Source organism: Ceratotherium simum, chromosome 8 (genome assembly GCF_057802395.1).
Source record: "Ceratotherium simum simum isolate JZ-2026a chromosome 8, ASM5780239v1, whole genome shotgun sequence".
In the NCBI taxonomy this organism is placed as follows: domain Eukaryota; kingdom Metazoa; phylum Chordata; class Mammalia; order Perissodactyla; family Rhinocerotidae; genus Ceratotherium; species Ceratotherium simum.
In genome coordinates, this window is record NC_141907.1 from 5355094 (window position 1) to 5372932 (window position 17839).

The following is a 17839-nucleotide window of genomic DNA, read 5'->3' on the forward strand; positions in this document are numbered from 1 at the left end:
TCGGGTGGTAGTTATACAAGTGTTTACTCTGTGATAGTTCATTGAGTTGAACATCTAACTTTTGTGCACTTTTGTGTACTGTACTTAAAACAAGTTGAGCGGAAAAGAGAAGCAGACTAAGACACAGCATTTCAGGGACCAGCAGGAGGAGCATAACTTGTACAGCAGCTGAGAAGCAGCAGCAGATTGTGTCACCGAAGCAGAGGGAAGGAGTGGAGGGGCCCCCCGGGTAGAAGCTGCAGAGAGGGCAGCTGAGGGAGGGGGCAGAGATTCATCCACTGGCTCCAGGAAAGGGAGGTCATTATCAACCCCGGGAGACCAGAGTTTCTTTCTGGGAGGAAGGGTGGGATGGTGGTTAGAAACCAGGTCGGTGGAGGGCTCTAGCAGCGAGTAGGGGCTGGCGAATGTGGGTGTGTTCTTTGGCACCGTAGTTGTGAAGGGGAGGAGAGCTATATGCTGGCAGCGGGAAGGGGATAGAGTCAGGACTGTTTTTTAACGTGGAAAGACCCAAGCAGGCTTTGCCATGGGGAGCACCAGAGAGATGCTGACAAATTTCACCTTATCACAGAGACCTTCTCCACTCACCCTTTATAAGGTAGATGCCCCCTCCACCATCCATCTCCATCCCTGCACCCTACCTTCTCTTCTCACTCACCATGACCCACATGTTATGTGTTCACCTTATCTAGTTGATCTCGCACCACTGGGAGGTCAGCCCCATGGGAGCAGGAGGTTCTGTCTGTTCTGTTCTCCTCTCCGGCCCCGTGCTGGGAACGTGTCTGCACATAGTAGATGCTTAACAAACAGTCAGCATGAATGAATGAAAGAATGGGGAGGAGTCCGTACAGAGACAGAGGCTGGGGATGGGGGACAGAGGGACAGGGAAGGATGCAGATAGAGAAGAGGAAGCAATGGATGGCATGAGGCTGAGTGGGAGCGGGTGGGCAGGAGGTTGAGGGCGGGGTTCTGATGAGGGGGCTTCAGGAGAATGGAGGAGACAGTCCGGAGGTGCCCTGGGGAAGCTGGATGGGGGGGTGCAGAGGGGCTGATGCCGAGCCTTGGGGCCTAGCGAGGTTGGAGACTGCCAAGTCCAGGCTCCCCAGCCTGGCTCAGAAGCTGAAGAAGGGGGTGGATTGCTGTGTTGGGCCAGGGCAGAGCCCTTTTCACCATGGTCCAGGGGATCCCAGGAGATGGGGTGGGTGTTTTGGCAGAACTGACAGATGGGGAGGATGGAGGGAGGGGGTCTCCCCAAGATCAGAGAGGTGAGGCTAGCATGATGATGATAACAGCTAACAGCCAGAACACTGGTGAGGGCAGGCCGCTGCCGAGCATGAACTGGCCACACCAACCCTGGGATCACGTTCATTTTACAGGTGAGGTTGTGCTTGCCTGGGCCCCCTCGCTGTCATGACTTGAACCCAGTCTGTCCGTCTTCCAGTGTCTGCGGTCGCAGCCATTTTGCTTTACTGAGCTAGAGCAGTGACGAGGGTACAGACAGAGAGTGGGGTGCTGGGTTCAGGATGTGAGGTGCGGGGCATCTGAGCAGACCAGGCTGGTGGGTGAGACAAGATGTGGATGTCAGCCTCCTTCACCACGCGGAGCGAGCACATCCTGAGGGGCCTTGCACTGAGTCTGCAGGAGGTGGACACTGTGAGAGCTGAGGCTGGGGCAGGTGCGGACTCGCCCCAGGTCACTCAGTAAGCAGGTGGTGGTGCTGGCGGCGGAGCCCCCAGGCTCCTCCTGGGTCCTGCCCCTTCCATTAGGCCCTGCGGGGTGCTGCGGGGGCGGGGGGAGGGCTTTCACCTCCTCCTAGTCCATTCCGGGAATGAAACCCAGCTCTAGCTGCGAAAACTCCCTCCCACTCCCCAGCAAGAAACCTCAGGGGGCCTCCACCTTCCCCGGTCCTTCCTATGACCCCATCCCCACCCCGCCCAGCCCCTGCTGGACTCTCCTGCCCCAGTGCAGTTTGGGGAGCTGCCTGGAGTCTCTGAAAAACCAGTAGAGAGGAGTAGAGAGCATCAGAGGGACTGAGGGAAACCAGCTCCACCTCCCACCTGGGGCTTGAGCCCCCATGGTGACCCCTCTCAAGGCTGTCTGCACCTTTCCTCCCCCTCCCTTCCCAAAGAGGTTTTGCTGAGCCCCTGGGAAGGCCTGCTGGTCCCTGGGGTTGATTCATTCCCTCCCCAACACCTCTGAAGCCCCCACTGGGGCCTGTGCTCCGTGCAGGGGACTTGATTCATTGGGCAAGGGGTCAGCCTGGAGGAGGTGGCAGCTCAACAAGAAGGACAAATATTTTTTGAAGGCCTGCTCTGTGCCAGGCGCTGTGTACCACATGATGCGGGGTGACTGGTGACGAAGGGAAGGGAGGTTCCTGCCTGGCAGAAGCCCTGGGTTTGGTGGGGAGGCAGATGGGGTGGAGGGACCCCCATATTCCAGCTTGTTTCTGGAGTGTATCCAGCGCTCTTCCAACACTTCACGTCACCACTAAGTAGAGAGCCGAGCACGAGGAGAGATCACGGAGCTCTGTCTGGAGGAGGCCAACTACCCCCAGCTGTCTCATCCAGAGGTTTTCCTTGCAGGGGGCTGCTCCTGGCCCCTCAGTCCGCCCCCTGCTTCTTCCCACGGATCCAGTGTTGTCCCCCGGAGGGCCCTCAGAACGTGTCTGACCCACCCTCTTCTACCAGTGAAGGGCACCCTTGTCCTTCCCCCTCGGAAGACTCTCTCCTCCAGGTGCGCCACCTTCGGCTGTTCCCCCATCCCCTCCCTGTCCTTCAGGTCGCTGCCCGCTTGCCCTCCCTTCTAATTCCTCCATCCATTGGCCATCTCTTCCATAATTGGAGCACCTGGGCACCCAAGGTGCCCCCCTAAAGCTCAGCTGACCAGTGCCCCACCCCAAGCTGGCCATCTCCTTCCTCCCTTCCCCGCTGGCGCGCCCAGGCCCCAAAGGTGCCCACCCGCGAGGGCCGGAACACCGCGGGGGCCGCCTCTGCCGGGCGGGGCTCCACCTGCAGAGTGCTCGGCGGCGGGCGCGCGGCAGGCGGTGCGGGCCGCGGGGGCGGAGGAGCGGGCGGCGCGAGGGAGGGGCCTGCGACAGCGGCGGCCCCAGCCCGCGCAGCCCGGCTCGGCCCCGGCTCGGTCGGCGCAGCGCCGCGCGTCCCCTCCCGCCGCCGCCGCCGCCGCCGCCGCCAGCGCACCGGCACCAGGCCGCCGCCGCCGGGCGCACGGACGCAGCGCGCACCGGCCGGCCGGGATGCGCGCCCGGGCCCCGGCCCGCCCCACCCGCGGCCGCCGCCCGCCCGCCGCGCGCTCGCCTGACCGCGGCGCCCGCCCCGGCCGCTCCACCCGTCCCCGGCCGCCCCCGGCCGCGATGCCCACCCCCCGGGGCCCCGGCGGCCCGCGCCCCTGCTAGGCTGCGGCGGCATGGCCCGCGCGCCCGGCGCAACCTCTGCGGATTGCATCGGTGTGCGGCGGCGGGGCATGCCCAGGGCACCAGGCACGGCCTTCAATGGGCGAGGACACGGACACGCGGAAAATTAACCACAGCTTCCTGCGGGACCACAGCTATGTGACTGAAGGTAACGTACGTGTTGTCTGAGGCCCCCTCCGGCCGGCCGCGGCGTGGGGATGCCGTCGCACCGAATGCCCTCCGAAGGTTTGGACCGCGCGCTGTGTGTCGTGTCCCCCCGCCCCACCCCACCCCACCCCACCCCGGGGCCGGGAGGGAGGGAGCCCGAGTGCACCGGCCTCCGCTGCCCAGCCGCCCGGGAGGGCAGCGCCCACCTCCGCGCCGCCCTCCGGCAGGCAGCTTTCCGCCCCCAGGCCTGGTGCCATCCTGAATGGGCCCTGGCCATGGTTTTCAAAAAGGCCATCCCTGCGGCTAAGCCGGTGAAGAAATCCCAGGGAAATTTAATGGCTTAGAATCCTGGGTTTTCCATTCAGCCCTGCCCAAAGCCCGCAGAATTTTCTAGGCTGCCCACTCCCCGGAGACGAAGAGGGACCCAGGGGGAAAAAAAATCCATTCATTGCCAGATTCCTCGGAGAGGCTAGCTGTCTTCGGCCCCTCGCTGTGCCTCCAGAGGCAGGGTCCCTTAGTGGGCGGGAGAAGCGGCCGGTTTGGGGTTGGTCTTTTATTCCTGGTGACTCATACTGAGACAAGAGCAGCTGGCCCCAAACTGTCAGAATTTTCCAAAAAAGTGGAATATACCACCCCAAATGGGCCCTGCGTTTCGAAATCCACTAAATTGGCCCTAGAAGCCCAAGCCCAGCCCCCACCCCGCGGCTGGTGCAATCGAGGGTCAGCGCCCCTCTCTCATAGGCTAGTAACCTCCAAGGGTCCCTCTGCCACACCTTGCCCGGGGAATGGGGGGACCGCTCCCGAGCCAGCCGCAGCCAGGCGCCCGCGGAGCGAAGTCTCCATCGAGGATGGGGAGAGCTAACCGCGGGGTGTCAGCATGCGGCGGTGGGGACTCTTGGGCAGGAGACCTCCCCGGGTTTAGAGACTGTCTGCGTCCTCCCAGGGGCTGCTGGACTGGTTGCAGAAGTGTTTGTGGGTTTTTAGCAAGAGCTCCCCTGCTGCTTGCCCCAGTGGGAGGGGCCCTGGGCATTGCGTGCTGCGGGGCTGGTGCGCGTGGGTGCCTGTGTCAGGTCACCGGTGTGGGCTCGGCGGCGGTGACGCCGCTCCAGGGTGGTGTCCGCTGCGCTGATGCCTGGCTCCGCCGGAAAGGAGGCCGGACCCGTAGCCGGAGCCCTGCGGAGGCCGGGGAGCGCTGGGCCGGCGCCTGGCGGGCTCCCTGCCGTCCTGACCCGGGAGAGCAGAGGCTGGGTGTGTACCCCTGTGTACCCCGGGCGGAGGGATGCTGAGTGGCGGAGCTCCCCGCTCCCTGCTCCTGGCTCCCGGCTCTGGAACCGCTGAGTCATGCCTTGCTGATGGGTGTGTGTGAGGGAGAGGGGGCAGGGCTGCCCAGGGCTGCGCGCTGGGTGAGGGCTCTGCCCCAAGCCAGGGCTTCTCCGGGCCCAGGGAGCTGAGAGGGGCCCTTTGTCGCCTGCCTTGGTGAGGTTGAGGAAGGATCAGCGTGTGGCCGGGGTGTTCTTTCCGCTCCCAGCCTGCTGAGCGCCGAGGGTGAAAGAGGCCTCTGGGTTGCTGGCAGGTGCCCCAGTGGTCTGGCTCTGGCCGAAAGACAGGGCAACTTGGCAGGTCCTTCTGGTCTGGCTTTCTGGAGGAAGCCGCGGGTTTCCCATCTCTACATCGACGATAATGGACAGGTCTCAGGGCTTTGTGATTAAAAGTAAAAAGCACCAGGCCTGACCCAGAGTGGACACGTGCAGACATTAATTCCTTCTTCATCCTCCCCCCTACCCCCTTTCTTTCCTCAATGCACCAGCTCTTAGCAGGTGAGAGCAAGGGGAAAGTGCATAGCTATAAGGGTGAGAAGTGATGATTTTAATTCCCCTTCATTCATTCAGCAAGTGCCAGTCACTGTGTGAGCCTTGGGGACTGGACAGAGAGCCTGCCCTTGGGCAGCCTATGTTCTAGAAGGGACCTGTGATGTTGAGGAGAGTCTTCTCACTGTCTCAGTTTCCCCGACTGTAAAATGGGAGTGAATAATACAATCCTGCCTACAGGTTTTGGGGTTTCTGTGAGTAGGTGAGATGGTGGATGAAGGAGCCACCTCGGAACCATGCTCTGTTAACTGGCAGCGGAAGTATGGGGGCACCCATGTGTGCTGGGGCCTCACACAAGATCCACATCCCCTCACCCCATTTTATAGATGAAGAAACTGAGGCCTGGCCTTTGTCCACGTCCCAGACTGAACACTAGTTGTGTGTAGGTCATAGGGCCCAGGTGTTAGGGATGCAGAGAGGATCCGGATCAGAAATTCCTGCCCTCAGGGAGGGCAGGGTCAAGGAGCGAAAGCAATAACAATAATTATTAGAATTAGAATTGTATGAGATTTCTGGCCTCCCTGAGTGAAAACAGACTTCCACACTGTTGCATCTTGCTCGCGTTTTGTGCTGAGAGCACAAGGTAGGTCCCAGATTTGGATGTCAGACAGACTTGTGTTCAAATCCTACTTCTGACTCTGCCTGTGCCGTGCAGCCTTGGATGAGTTACTAAACCTTTCTGAGCTTCACTTTCTCCCTTTGTAAAGGGAGAAATAATAATGACTTATCTTACAGGGCTGTTGGGGTCACTAGTGGTAATGCTAATATAGAAAGCACCCAGTATAGCATTTGGTCTACTGGAGGCATTTAATAAACAGCACTCTTATAATTTAGAAGTTTTGTTCCTGAAGGAGCTTCATGAGCAAATAGTGAATGCTAAGAGATTGCAAAAGACCGAGGTGTACAAATTCCTGTTCCACTTGGTCATTTGGTTCACAAACACTTGCTCACTACACTCCAGTGGCTCTGATCTACCTCCTGTTCCTTAAGCAGGCCATTTTCTTTCTTGTCTCAGGGCATTTGCACTGGCTGTGTCCTCTGCCTGAAACACCCACCTCCTGCTCTTCTCATGGCTGACTCCTCATCTTTCAGGTCTCAAGTTAAATGTCATGTTCGCCCGTGGGAGTCCTGCTTGAGTTCCTCCACCTCTTATAAAAATCTCGAAAACCTTGGGGAGAGTTTAGGTTTTGTTAGTCATTCACACCTTGGTGTGAATTAGTCAGAACACCTTTTTTCCCCCTAACTCTTGGCTCCAGTCAGCTGAGTGAGGGTTGTGATCATTAGGTGTGGGTGCAGGCCACCTTGGGGCACAGAGAACTTTGCAAGGACGCATGGGTGTTGGGAGAGCGGTGCAGGTGAGGCTGTTAGGAGAGTGGAAGGCCCTGGGCCCTACAGAAAGGGGCCCCAGGGAGAGGAGGATGCCAGGAAGTCTCTGTCTGTCTAGGCTTTTCTCAGGAGCTGGATATGGGCCCAGGAAGGAGTCTTCCTGGCTCTGTTTTCTTGTTGCAGCCCCCGGACTCAGCTTTAGGATGAGTTGAATAGGCATTTCCAGGCTAGACTGGATCTACGAAATCCGTTCCTCCTCCTTCATGCAGCAGGCACCTCCTCCTCTGGGTCTGGCCCTGGACAGGCAGTGATGGACCAGACCCAGGGGCTCACGGACCGGGGGAGGTGGCAAATGCTGAAGAGGTAGACAGTGGCAGTGACTGGGTCTCTTCAGGAAGCAACAGTCACTCCAGATGCCCCCCTGATGGGTAAGGCACTTTGGGGGCACACTTTTCTGCTGGGACCACAGGCAGAGCTTTCCCTCCCTCGAGCATCTCAGCCACTAAACCCTGTTGTATGCACGTGCCTCTTTCATCCATGGAAGGAAATGTACCTGTTTCCCTAACCCTGTATCCTTGCCATCCTTGTGTGCCCCATGTGATTTCAGAGTGATCTGTTTACCCCACAGGCTTGTCCTGAGTTTGTAGTTGAGGAAATGAAGGGGGCTCAGAGGAGTGAAGGGGCTTGCTCAGGAATTGGGGAGATGAGGAGGGGGTCCCAGGCCTGTCTGAATCAGGCATTTAGGCAGTTTCTACCGCATGGAATTGTCTTCATGTTTTGACCCATGTTTTGGACCCTGGATGATGTCAGTTTTCTGTCCAGACCTAAACCACACTGGAGAGGGGGTGCTGCTTGTGCCCCACATTCAGGCAAATTGGCCCCCCATGGTGGGTGTTGTGGCTGATCTCCACAACACCCTGTCCCCCTCACCCCACTGAGAACACAGGTGCTTCCCAGCAGGAGACCTGTGGCCACTGGCTGGATCAGCTTGGTCTGAGGGTATCCCATTGCTCTTGCAGTGACTGGTTCCAGAATGCATGTGGGAGTTCGTTCTGGAGGTTCAGGGGAAAGTAGAGAGGGCTGCAGGGAGCCACTCTCTCTTGTGATGGAACGTGGAAGCCCCATTATTGGTGGCAGCCACCTTGAGACCCTGAAGGGAGTAAGGCTTAAGCCAACAACGCTGTTGACGGCAGGGCAGAGAGCGACTGAGAACTGGGGGCGCTAGTGACATCTGTGACTCCTTGGATTAACCAGGCCTGATGTCCACCCACCTCTGACCTTCCAGTTCCGTGAGCTGGTACTTTTATTTCCTCATTGTTATGCACTTTAAGCCAAGGCTCTGTTACTTGCAGCCAACGGCACCCCTATGTGCACAGCCTTTCCTGGTTATCCAGAAAACCAGGAAGCCACCCTTCACTCATGACCAAGACTCAAGACACATAAAACCCAGAGGGACTTTGATTTGTTTGCCCTCTGTTTTAGGAATCCTCTTTGATCTCTTTTAATGCACTTAAGTCAAAATTGCCAAGTTCTGGTTTCCCCTCCTCTGCCCTACTGAGGAGGCGTTTCCAGCCAGATGACATGTCCCACGATCTGGTGCCAGGAGACCTGCGTTCCCGTGGGGTCTGGCTCTGGGTCTGTAATCTTGGGCAGGTCACACGGTCTCTCTGAGCCTTAGTTTCTTCCCAGCTCGTTGCTTAGATCACTTGACACGAGGCCTGTACATCTCGTGAACCCCCAACCCAGCTCCATGAAGGGAATGCTCTCAGTGAACTCATGGCATTAGACGGTGTGGCGCAGGGCCTGGGCACAGTCAGTGCTTAATACATATTGTCCATAAATCATGATACCCGTTCTTTCGGGGTAAGAGTTAGACTAGCCCATAGAACTGTCACCAGACTGGCTGACCCGACTCCGTCCCTAGCCCATGGGGAAATCGAGGCTGAGGGGGCATTACTTGTGGCACTGACGTAGAGCCAGCCCCGAGGGAGAGCTGGAGGGCCAGGCTTCGATTTTTGAAGATCAAGATATGGGCTGCTCAGACCTTGGTTCCTTATCTTCCCTTGAGGAGTGTCACTTCCACAAGCTTTCTTGAGGTTTCACAGCTCATGTTGTCTCCATCTCAGCGGTGGGGCAGGGAAGGAGGCTGCGCTGGGACACCAGTTGTGTGTTCTCCACTAAATCGCATCGCCTCTCTGAGCCTCAGTTTCCCTCACTGCGTCCTGCCCAGGGTTGTTATAGGCTCTAACGAGCGAAGGCCACGGGGACTCCAAGTTCTCCAGTGTGAGGGGTCATTGTTGTTACCTGTTTCCCCAGACTGTCGTGTGGACCAGCCCCACACCCCCGCTGTGGACAACTCGCTCGTTTATTTACCATCAGTCCTGACTTAAAGGTTGGTACAGTCACGGAGCAAGGTTTTTTCATTTTTCTTTCTGCAAGATGGAAATCAAATTCTGATAAAATTTTTCCACATCGTCTCCTGGTTGTTTTAACTTGCTACAGCTTTTGGGTTTTATCCTTCGATCCCGCAGAGCTAAGGGAGGTTTTGTAAGAGGTATGTTAGGTCTTGAGAACTGGCAGTGTGGCTTGTGAGCTGCTGGGCTTAACGGAGAGGATTGCAGAGTAACAGGCCGATGAAGAGGAAGGAACCGTCCCAGCCCACCTCACAGAGATACATCGTTCACAGTCTGTGATGGTTCCTTCCAGTCTTTTTTTAATGCCCATGTCTGTTTTTAGTAAAAGCTGTAATCTCTCTATGTAAACAATTTCCAAGGCTACTTTTCTAATTAAGCGTGAGATTGTAAGAATTTTCCAGTGCTTTGCTACAGGGCTGGCTTCACAGGTGTGCCACCTGTGCAGTCATATAGGGCCCCATACTTAGAAGGACCGTGTGCTTGGTTTCATGCTCTGCTGTCACCGTCTTGAAATGTTTAATAATCTCATCTTTGAACCTATGTTTTGTAAGTGACGTCTGATGGGACAGTGGAGCACGTGCGTGAGCAGAGGCGACACATGCAACAGGTGTCTCTGCTCTTCCTTGTGCGTCTTCCATAACACACTTGCTGTGTTCACTTTGAGTGTCGCTGAGCTCCCACGCGTTGTGGGGCCACCAGAATTCTGTGCTCGTGCACCGGATCAGTGTGTCTGTGATTGCGTAAGCAAGGGTGCTGACAGCCCTGGGACGCCACGCGTTATGTCTGAACCAGAACTTGTTCTGAATGCAGAAAGGAGGCAGTGACATTCTCAGAAGCACCAAGGCCCAAGGAACCCTGTCACGTCCTTTCTTACTCATGTAACGTCCCCGTGTTAGCCGATCACTGATGCTGAAATGACGACACCGAAGGAAAGGAAAGATAGGACAACCACAGCTTCTTTTCCTTTCAGCTCTTATTGGTCATTGAGCCAAGGGTAGAGATGTGTGCCTAGCATGTGCGAGCATCAAAAAGTGAAACAGAAACAGATGAGTTGGGTTTGTGCAGTTTTTCTACTGCTCTGGGAAGATCGAAGTGCGTATGCGTGTGGGAGCCACCAGATACGAGCGGTGTGTTTCAGTGACGCTGCATTCCAGTTCAGTGCTCTTCTGTTTGCATTTAAAACTGAAATTGCATAATAGAATGCTGAGCCATAAAATTCATGCTAATAATTTAAACTTTTTTTTCTTTATTTCAGTTGGCATTAAATAGCAAGTAAATAGCACCATGACAAGTCATGGAAAAAATGAAAAAGCTGTATATTTTAGTACCTTTACTGACACTTTTTCCCTGCTTTTTGTACAAGGGGCTCTGCATTTTCATTTTTCACTGGGCCCCGCAAATGATGTAATTGGCCCTACTTGCTGTCAGGGGAAGGCCGGAATTCCTGGGAGGGTGGAATCCTTGGCCCGCCTCCCACCCCCCTTGGCTTTTGTGATTGGTGGAAATGGGGAGAGCCTGTCACCCATTGGGCAACCTTTCCCTCTTGGGTGGGGTTATACTGTTAAAGGTCCCTGCTCCTCCCCTGCCCACTGGGGCCCTCACCCCACGGGCTGCTCCGGGAGGAGGCCTCCAGTTCCCTCCTTTTAGAGTCCAGCCTTCAGACTTCTTTCTCCCACAGGCCCTGCAGGAGAGGCACTGGACTAGGGATCCCTAGCTCATTTTTTCCTCCAGGTTTACCATTAATAAAGCAAATTTTTTTGACTTCTCTCTTTTTGTCCTCCTTCTCTGTGTGTTCTCAAGTCCTAGCAGGGCAAAGGGGTGTGTAAGTGGCTGCCTCAGCCCCCGCCCCTGAATTCCATCATTTTATTGGCTGCATACTATTCCCATAATAGATGTGTCACAGTTTAATCACCCCCTGATTGTTGGGTAATTAGGTTGCTTTTTTTCCTTTTATAACTCACACTGAGTGAATGAACAGTATTTGTGGATGAAGATCCCTACTCCCATCCCTCCCCCAACTTTGGAATAATTTCTTCGGAGAGAGTCCTATGCATGCAATTTTATGTAAAAATTATCAGCGGGTTTAATATTCTTGACACATATTGCCAAATTATTCTCCAGAAAGTTTCTCTATTTTACCACATGCTGATCAGCATTAGGTATTCTAATTTGTGTGACCTTTGCAAATATCACAGATGAAAAATGTTTGTTTTAATTCGTGTCTGAATACCAATGAGGTTGAGCATTTTTTCCCCTTTTGTTCTACAGACATTTCCTGATCACCCTTATATGCCAGGGGGACGTTAGATGCTGGACATTGTTGTTGCTCACTCACTCACTCATTGATTCACGCATTCATTTATTCAACAAGTATTTCTGGAGCGCCTACTTTGTGCTAAGCACAGAAGAAGCCCGTGTCGCTGGGGCAGGGAGAGTGAGGGTGGGGGTGAGAGGAAGGAGAGAAGAGAGCTGAGGCCAGAGCCCGGGGTTCACCAACATCTACGGGACAGAGAACAAGGAATCTGTGATGGTGACAGAGTTGGGATGGCCAGCTCTGGAAGAAGGAGGAAAACGGGAGGATTCTGGAGTCACAGATCCGAGAGAGTCCCGGAAAGGAAGGGAGAGAGGGAGGTGGGAAGAAGGATGGGTCACCGGCATTAACCGCCGCCAGGCGTCAGGGGGGACAGCATGGGAAGGCACCGCTCTGGCTCTTCGTGTTCTGGGCGCTTGCACACCTGCGCCTGGTCCCCTCGGGCACTGCTTTGGTGATGCCCTATTTGCAAGAACCTTTGTAGCCTGCGCCCCTCGTCTCCCCACCAGTTCTCCCTGTAGGCACGCAGAATAGTTTGTTCTCTGTTCTCCTCACTCCAGGACGGCTCCTGCCCCACCCACCTCCCACCCCGTCTTACTGCCTCTGGGGCAAACACTCCAGGTCCCAGAAGGCACGTTTGAGAACTCTGCACTCCCAGTCTCATTTTGTGGACACGAGCCAGGCTGTGTGCTTCTTGAGATGTGGGCCCGGCCCTCCCAGGGTCTTGGATGCCAGTGAGAGAGTGGGCCGCCTCAGGAGAGAGTCTGGAGTTGCTGGAGGAATCTGCAAGTCCACAGTGCCCTGGGGAGTCTTGCTAGTTAAACCGGGCCATACAAAGAGAGAGGCCTTGCTGGTCAGCCCTCGTGCAAAATGACCCACATGGACTTTGGTGTTAAATAATTATAAAACAAACACAACAGCCATTACATTTATTGAGTACATACTATATGCCAGATGCTAAGTAAGTCATCTTATTGGATCGTCACAAAACCCAATGTTGTGTGTATTATCTCCATTTTACGGAGGAGAAAACTGAGGCTTGGCTCTTGCGTGGAGTCACATGTGTAAGAGGCAGAGCTGAGGTTAATGTGGTCCATCTGCCTGCAGAACCCACACTCCTGACCTCCACGTTGCGTAGCGGGACCAACAGGGCAGGGGCAGGTGGTCCATTCAGTTCTGATTATGCGCCCAGCTTAGGAGGGTCTTGGGGTTTGAATCCAGGGCGGCCTGATGTGGTACTGGGTGTGCAGCAATGCATTTGTCACAGCTGCGTGTGTGGTTAAAAGCATTAGAGATGGTCAGTAGGAGAAGGGATCCCTTCCGCCGCACAGGTGGATGGCGGTGGGGTGATGGTCACAGCTCTGTGGAGGACAGGCACTTCAGCACTGAAGGGAGCGGCATTCCCCAGGTCTTGTTGTTGTGTTGGGATACGGCATTCTAGTACATTCCAGGCAGGAGGAACAGCATATGTGAAGTGATATATGCATGTCCCCTGACAGCATCCAGGCTCCTCTGCCTGAGCCCAGGAGGCAGTTGCCAGCCTGTCCGGGGAACAAGACCCACCTGGGAGGAGCTGCTGTGCTGCCCAGGATGGGCACTGCCTCCTTGCACAGTGGAAGCCATTGTCCCCCAGAACCCTGGGCTGAATGGTGCATTGAGGCAGAACAAAGGCGGCTCAGAGGTCCCGGCTGCCCCAAGCAGGGATGGGATCTCCAACTGCAGGCCCAGGGCCTCCTCTGGGCGGGCCTGGCCTCCTGCACCCCGTCCCCACCCCGACCACCTGTAGAGCTTGCAGCCCTGACACCTGGGGCTGCCGATGCTGGAGACCAGGACCTGGGCCCCAGGCTGAGCTCCAGTCCTTCACAGCCGTGAGCCTTTGGCTGGTTCTTCAGCCTCGGAACTGGTTTCCCATCCGTCAGACAGAGGGAGAACTGCCACCTGGGCTTCTTGTGAGTATTAGGTGAAATAATGTACACACCGCACACAAATCTCAATAAAAGGGAACTACTTGCATTATCATTATCAGCTTTTGAATTTTTTTTTTCCAACTTCAAGAAAGTTTTAATGAAAACTTTCAAATATGTCCAGAAGTAGAGAAAATAGTATATGGAATTGCTCCTCTCCCACTGCCTCGCTTCAGCTGCTCTCAAGGTTTTACCATACTTCCTTCCTTGACTTTCCCCTTTTGGCTGAAGCATTTTTAAGCAAATTCAAGACTCTGGTCACTTGACCCCTCCATCAGCAGATGTCTGTGAACAGTAAGGGCATTTCTTTCATAACCAGATACCACCATCCCACCTCACAAAATGAGTACAGATTCCTTCCAAACTATATCCTGGTCCATCTTAGCAATGTGCCCAGTTGTCTCAAAACTGTCTGTTTATAGTTGGGTGGTTTGACCCCAGATCCAAATGCACCTGCATTTGTTGTTCTGTCTCTTAAGTCTTTTCTGATGGAGACCAGTCCTCTGTCCCGTTTTCAGACCACTGACTGCAGAAGACCTTCGTTACTGTTTTGTAAGGATTGTGGTTTGTCTCCACTGTCCCTAACCCGTGTCTGGATCCCAGGTCTGGGAGGCTGATGGGTGGTTGCCTGGATCCTGGGAATCAACCCCAGGGTGTGCTCCTCCCTCCTTCCAGGCCCCCTCCTCACCTCCCATCAGCTGAGAGATGCAGGGCAGGTTGTTCAGCGGTGCACACCATCTCCACCAAGACCTTCCCAGATTGCAGGTTCATGAGCAAACAAATGCGTCCCGTGTTAAGCCACTGAGTTTAGAGGTGATTTGTTACACAGCAGTAGGTAATGGAATAGCCGTGGATTCCCGAAGTTGAATTCCCAGTCCTGCCCAAGGCCCTGCTCCTTCTGAGGTCCCCTGTCCAGCTGCTGTGCTCTCTCCTTGATTCTGTGGCTCCCTCGGAGCCTTCCAGTAGCTTCCTTCTTGCTCGCGTTAGCCTGTGTCAGTTTCCATTGCTTATAACTAAAGAACCCTCATTCTCAGTCCCAGCCAAGAGGGGTGACTCAGCTCACATCATAAGATGGGACTGGGACCTGGGCCTTTCAGAAACACAGGCCCTAGAGTCCTGTCCATGTAGATACAGACCTTGGACATGTCTGCTTCCTCTGTATACAGCTCAGCGCCTGGTACCTACTTGGTGCTGAGAATATGTGTTTGAATGACTGAATGAACAAATGGCACATCTTCAGATCTGACCTCAGAGCAGTCCAGATTTTTTTTTTAACCAAATGCCACACCTTCCCCTGGCCAAATTTCCTGAGTGTAAACAGCCTTCACTTCGCACAGTTCCATATGTACAGATTTCAGTCACCACAGTTCAGTTAAATCATGCCAGTCCCCCAGCCACACGGTCCATCTACCACGTATGGTAACTGTGGGTAATTGCATGAAGTACAAACTTTGCCACCACTTCCTCAGTCCACACAACACTAAGGAAATAACGTTTGTGCATCACGATTTATGACCGAGTCACTTCTTACATTGTCATTTGCTGGTCGGTCACCACACTTCTGTCAGTTCACACACAGACAGCAAAGCGTGTGGTGGGGTTGCCTCCTTGTTTCCCTGTGATGAACTCATGGATCATCGAAAGAGGGAATTGTCCCACGAAGATGAGGTTCAGCAAAAAAATGAAAAGTGATGATGCTGGAGGAGAGATTTGGAGTGAAAGTGAATGGAGGTGTAGGAAAAATTGCTGATCCTGGGAATGTTGAAGCTGCCGCCATTCGAGACTCTTCTGTGCAGCCAGAGGAACTGAGTGAAGGTGAACTTATTGACACAAGTGAGGAGGGTGGCTGTGACAAAACAGATGAAGATGTCCCGGAGGAAGTGACTCCGGGAAAACATTTCACGTTAAAGGAAGTCTTAAAGATATTTCACGATGTTGAAAGTGCATAGGGTAAAATCTTGGAAGCTGACCTAAACTTAGCAAGACAATTCTCCAAGGCAAAGAAGAGATGCTTGCCTGGTGTCTTAAGTGATACAACAAGCAGAAGAAGCTAGCACTGTTCAAACTGCTCTCAATACATTTTTTACAAAGAAATAAAACACTTGAATTCTCAGTGTTTCTCATGTTTTAAATTACTGTGTACAAATAAATGCTAGTGTTACTACTTTTAATTTCCCTTTACATTTGTAACCATCAATAAGAGGGTTTTTAATATCTTGAAAAACATTTTAAAGGTCATGGAACAGTTATAATTTCCACACTGATTGTTGAGATCGCTTTGAATGGTTTCAGCGTGCATGGGCACATTTGTGGTCCCCAATATGCAGTGAGAACTCCCTGCATTTATTCCAAATGGGCAGTGGCTACACTGTGTGGCCCTCCACATGTCAAGGCCACGGTGATGTTTTAAACCCTGGCTGGAGGATTACAGTCAATATGTTCCTTATTGAAGGCGACAGCCCAAGAATATTAAATAACTCGATTCCTCACTGTGGAAATGGTTAGGCAGCCCATGGATCACCGCGAGAGGGACACACACCTTCCCTCTGCTGTGTTTGCCGTGCAGACCTCCAGCCAGCCTGTCAGCTTCAGGAACAATCCATCATGGAATGAACTGGCTTCAGGAGTCAGGGGCTGAACGATAGTGGTTCCTACACCTGCTTTCAATGTGAGAGGTGATAAAAACAACCCTGAATATTTTATAGCCCCAAGGAGAGGTAAGGCTCTTTATTGAAACTGTGAAAATATAATCCATCATCATAATGTGTCAGGCTCTGGGAGCTAAGTTGTGTGTATGTTAAGGTGCTCCTTCTGAGAAGATTTTAATTTTATTTCTCTATTTTGTCTCATTACAGAAGCATTTGAAAATGCAGAAAGTAGAATAAAGAGGGGGAAAAATAACATCCTGATTTCACTGCCTCAAAAACATTGTTCCAATTTTGTTGTTTTTCCTTCTTACCACTCCCCTGTAGATTGTAATATAAATACAGTTTTGTATCTTTTTAAATATTTACATTTCCCCATATCATCACATACTCTGAGTAAACAATTTTTAATGGCTGCATAATAGTCCATCATATAGCTATAATTATTCATTCAATCACTGTGTGTGGATTCATTCATGAGACTAGAGTTGATGGCCTGCGGTGGGTGGGTGGGGTGCAGGAATGAGGAGGAATAGGGCACAGCCCCTCCCTTGAGAACCTCTGGAACCAGGGGGACATAAACAGGTGCCCATAATACAGTGTGATGGGAGCCGGATGAGGTGGGACCCTGTCGCAGCCTGGGAGCAGATGGGCAGAGATGCTGAGTCCGGAGCAGAGGAGCAGCTGGTCCAGCATGGCAGGAGGGAGTAGGGGAGGAGGCATTCCAGGCGGTAGGGACGTTGTGGGCAGAAGCACGGAGGTGCGAAACAGTCTGGCTCCAGGGTGCTAGAGCATTAACTTGGAGCTCCTGGCAGGCGTGGTGGATGAACAGACGAAACAAGCTGCTGGTGGCGGAGGGACCTTGGTGGTCTGTCCAGGCACGGAAGGAAGAGGGAGCTGAGAGTGGCCAGAGGTCTCCGGGAGTTTGGAGAATGGAAGTGAAGTTCAGAGGGGTTGTGAGCACTTCCAGGAGGGGTGCGCAGACCTGGCAGTGGGGGTGGGGTGTGGAGGTGATGGTCGTGGGAAGGTTGTCCCAGAGGGTTGGTGTGGTGGAGGTGTGGCATGGTGGAGGCAGGAAGATTGAACCTCTCTCCTGGACTTTGGTTAACACAAGAGCGTGCCAGAGGCTGGTGGGTGCAGATGCTGGTGGGTAGAGGGTGTAGAGACCTGCCTACTCTTGGACACCTATGTCCCAACTTTGGGACACCCATGTCCCATAAATTAAGATGTGTTGAGCGTCCTTGTGCATGTACATGTTCCTGTGTTTCAGATTATTCCTGTCTCTGGCTATCCGGGAAAGCAGTTTCTTAGTGGAAGGACAGGGGTGTTTTTAAGGGCTTGAATAAAGATTCACATATCATGTTGTCTACTAAACTAAAAATAAAATTTACCAAAAATCTTGTTTGGGTGATCTTTAAAAGAGTAAATCCACGTGTATCATGCAGCTCTGGAGTAATCTGTAGATTACAGCAAACCCATCAGTCTCTGTCTCTCTGGCTTTAAAAAAAAATAAGGATTGATTTCAGCTTCAGCCCACGGTGACTTATGACTGCGTTCATTGTCTCTTGATGTGTGTCTGATGGGTGATGGGGCTTCGGCTGTGCTGCAGAGGTACAGAGGAGTCGTGCTGTGAACCGCCTTTCTCCACGTGTGTAACTCTAGTCTTCACCGTAACATAGTAACAGTGATGGTGATGGCGATGATAAGGGAAGCTTCCCTTTCTTCACTGCTACAGTG

At 53.6% G+C, this 17839-nt stretch overlaps 1 protein-coding gene across 1 annotated transcript in view; it reads left to right on the forward strand.

Moving 5' to 3' along the window:
* The first annotated feature begins 3187 nt into the window (after positions 1 to 3187).
* PPP2R2C (protein phosphatase 2 regulatory subunit Bgamma) overlaps positions 3188 to 17839 on the forward strand; it is a 140346-nt gene continuing 125694 nt past the window's right edge. Inside the window, exon 1 of the mRNA XM_004432257.3 lies at positions 3188 to 3575. Within this exon, the coding sequence (XP_004432314.1) occupies positions 3506 to 3575 (70 nt within the window). The 5' untranslated portion in view covers positions 3188 to 3505. The remainder of the gene's footprint in view (positions 3576 to 17839) is intronic.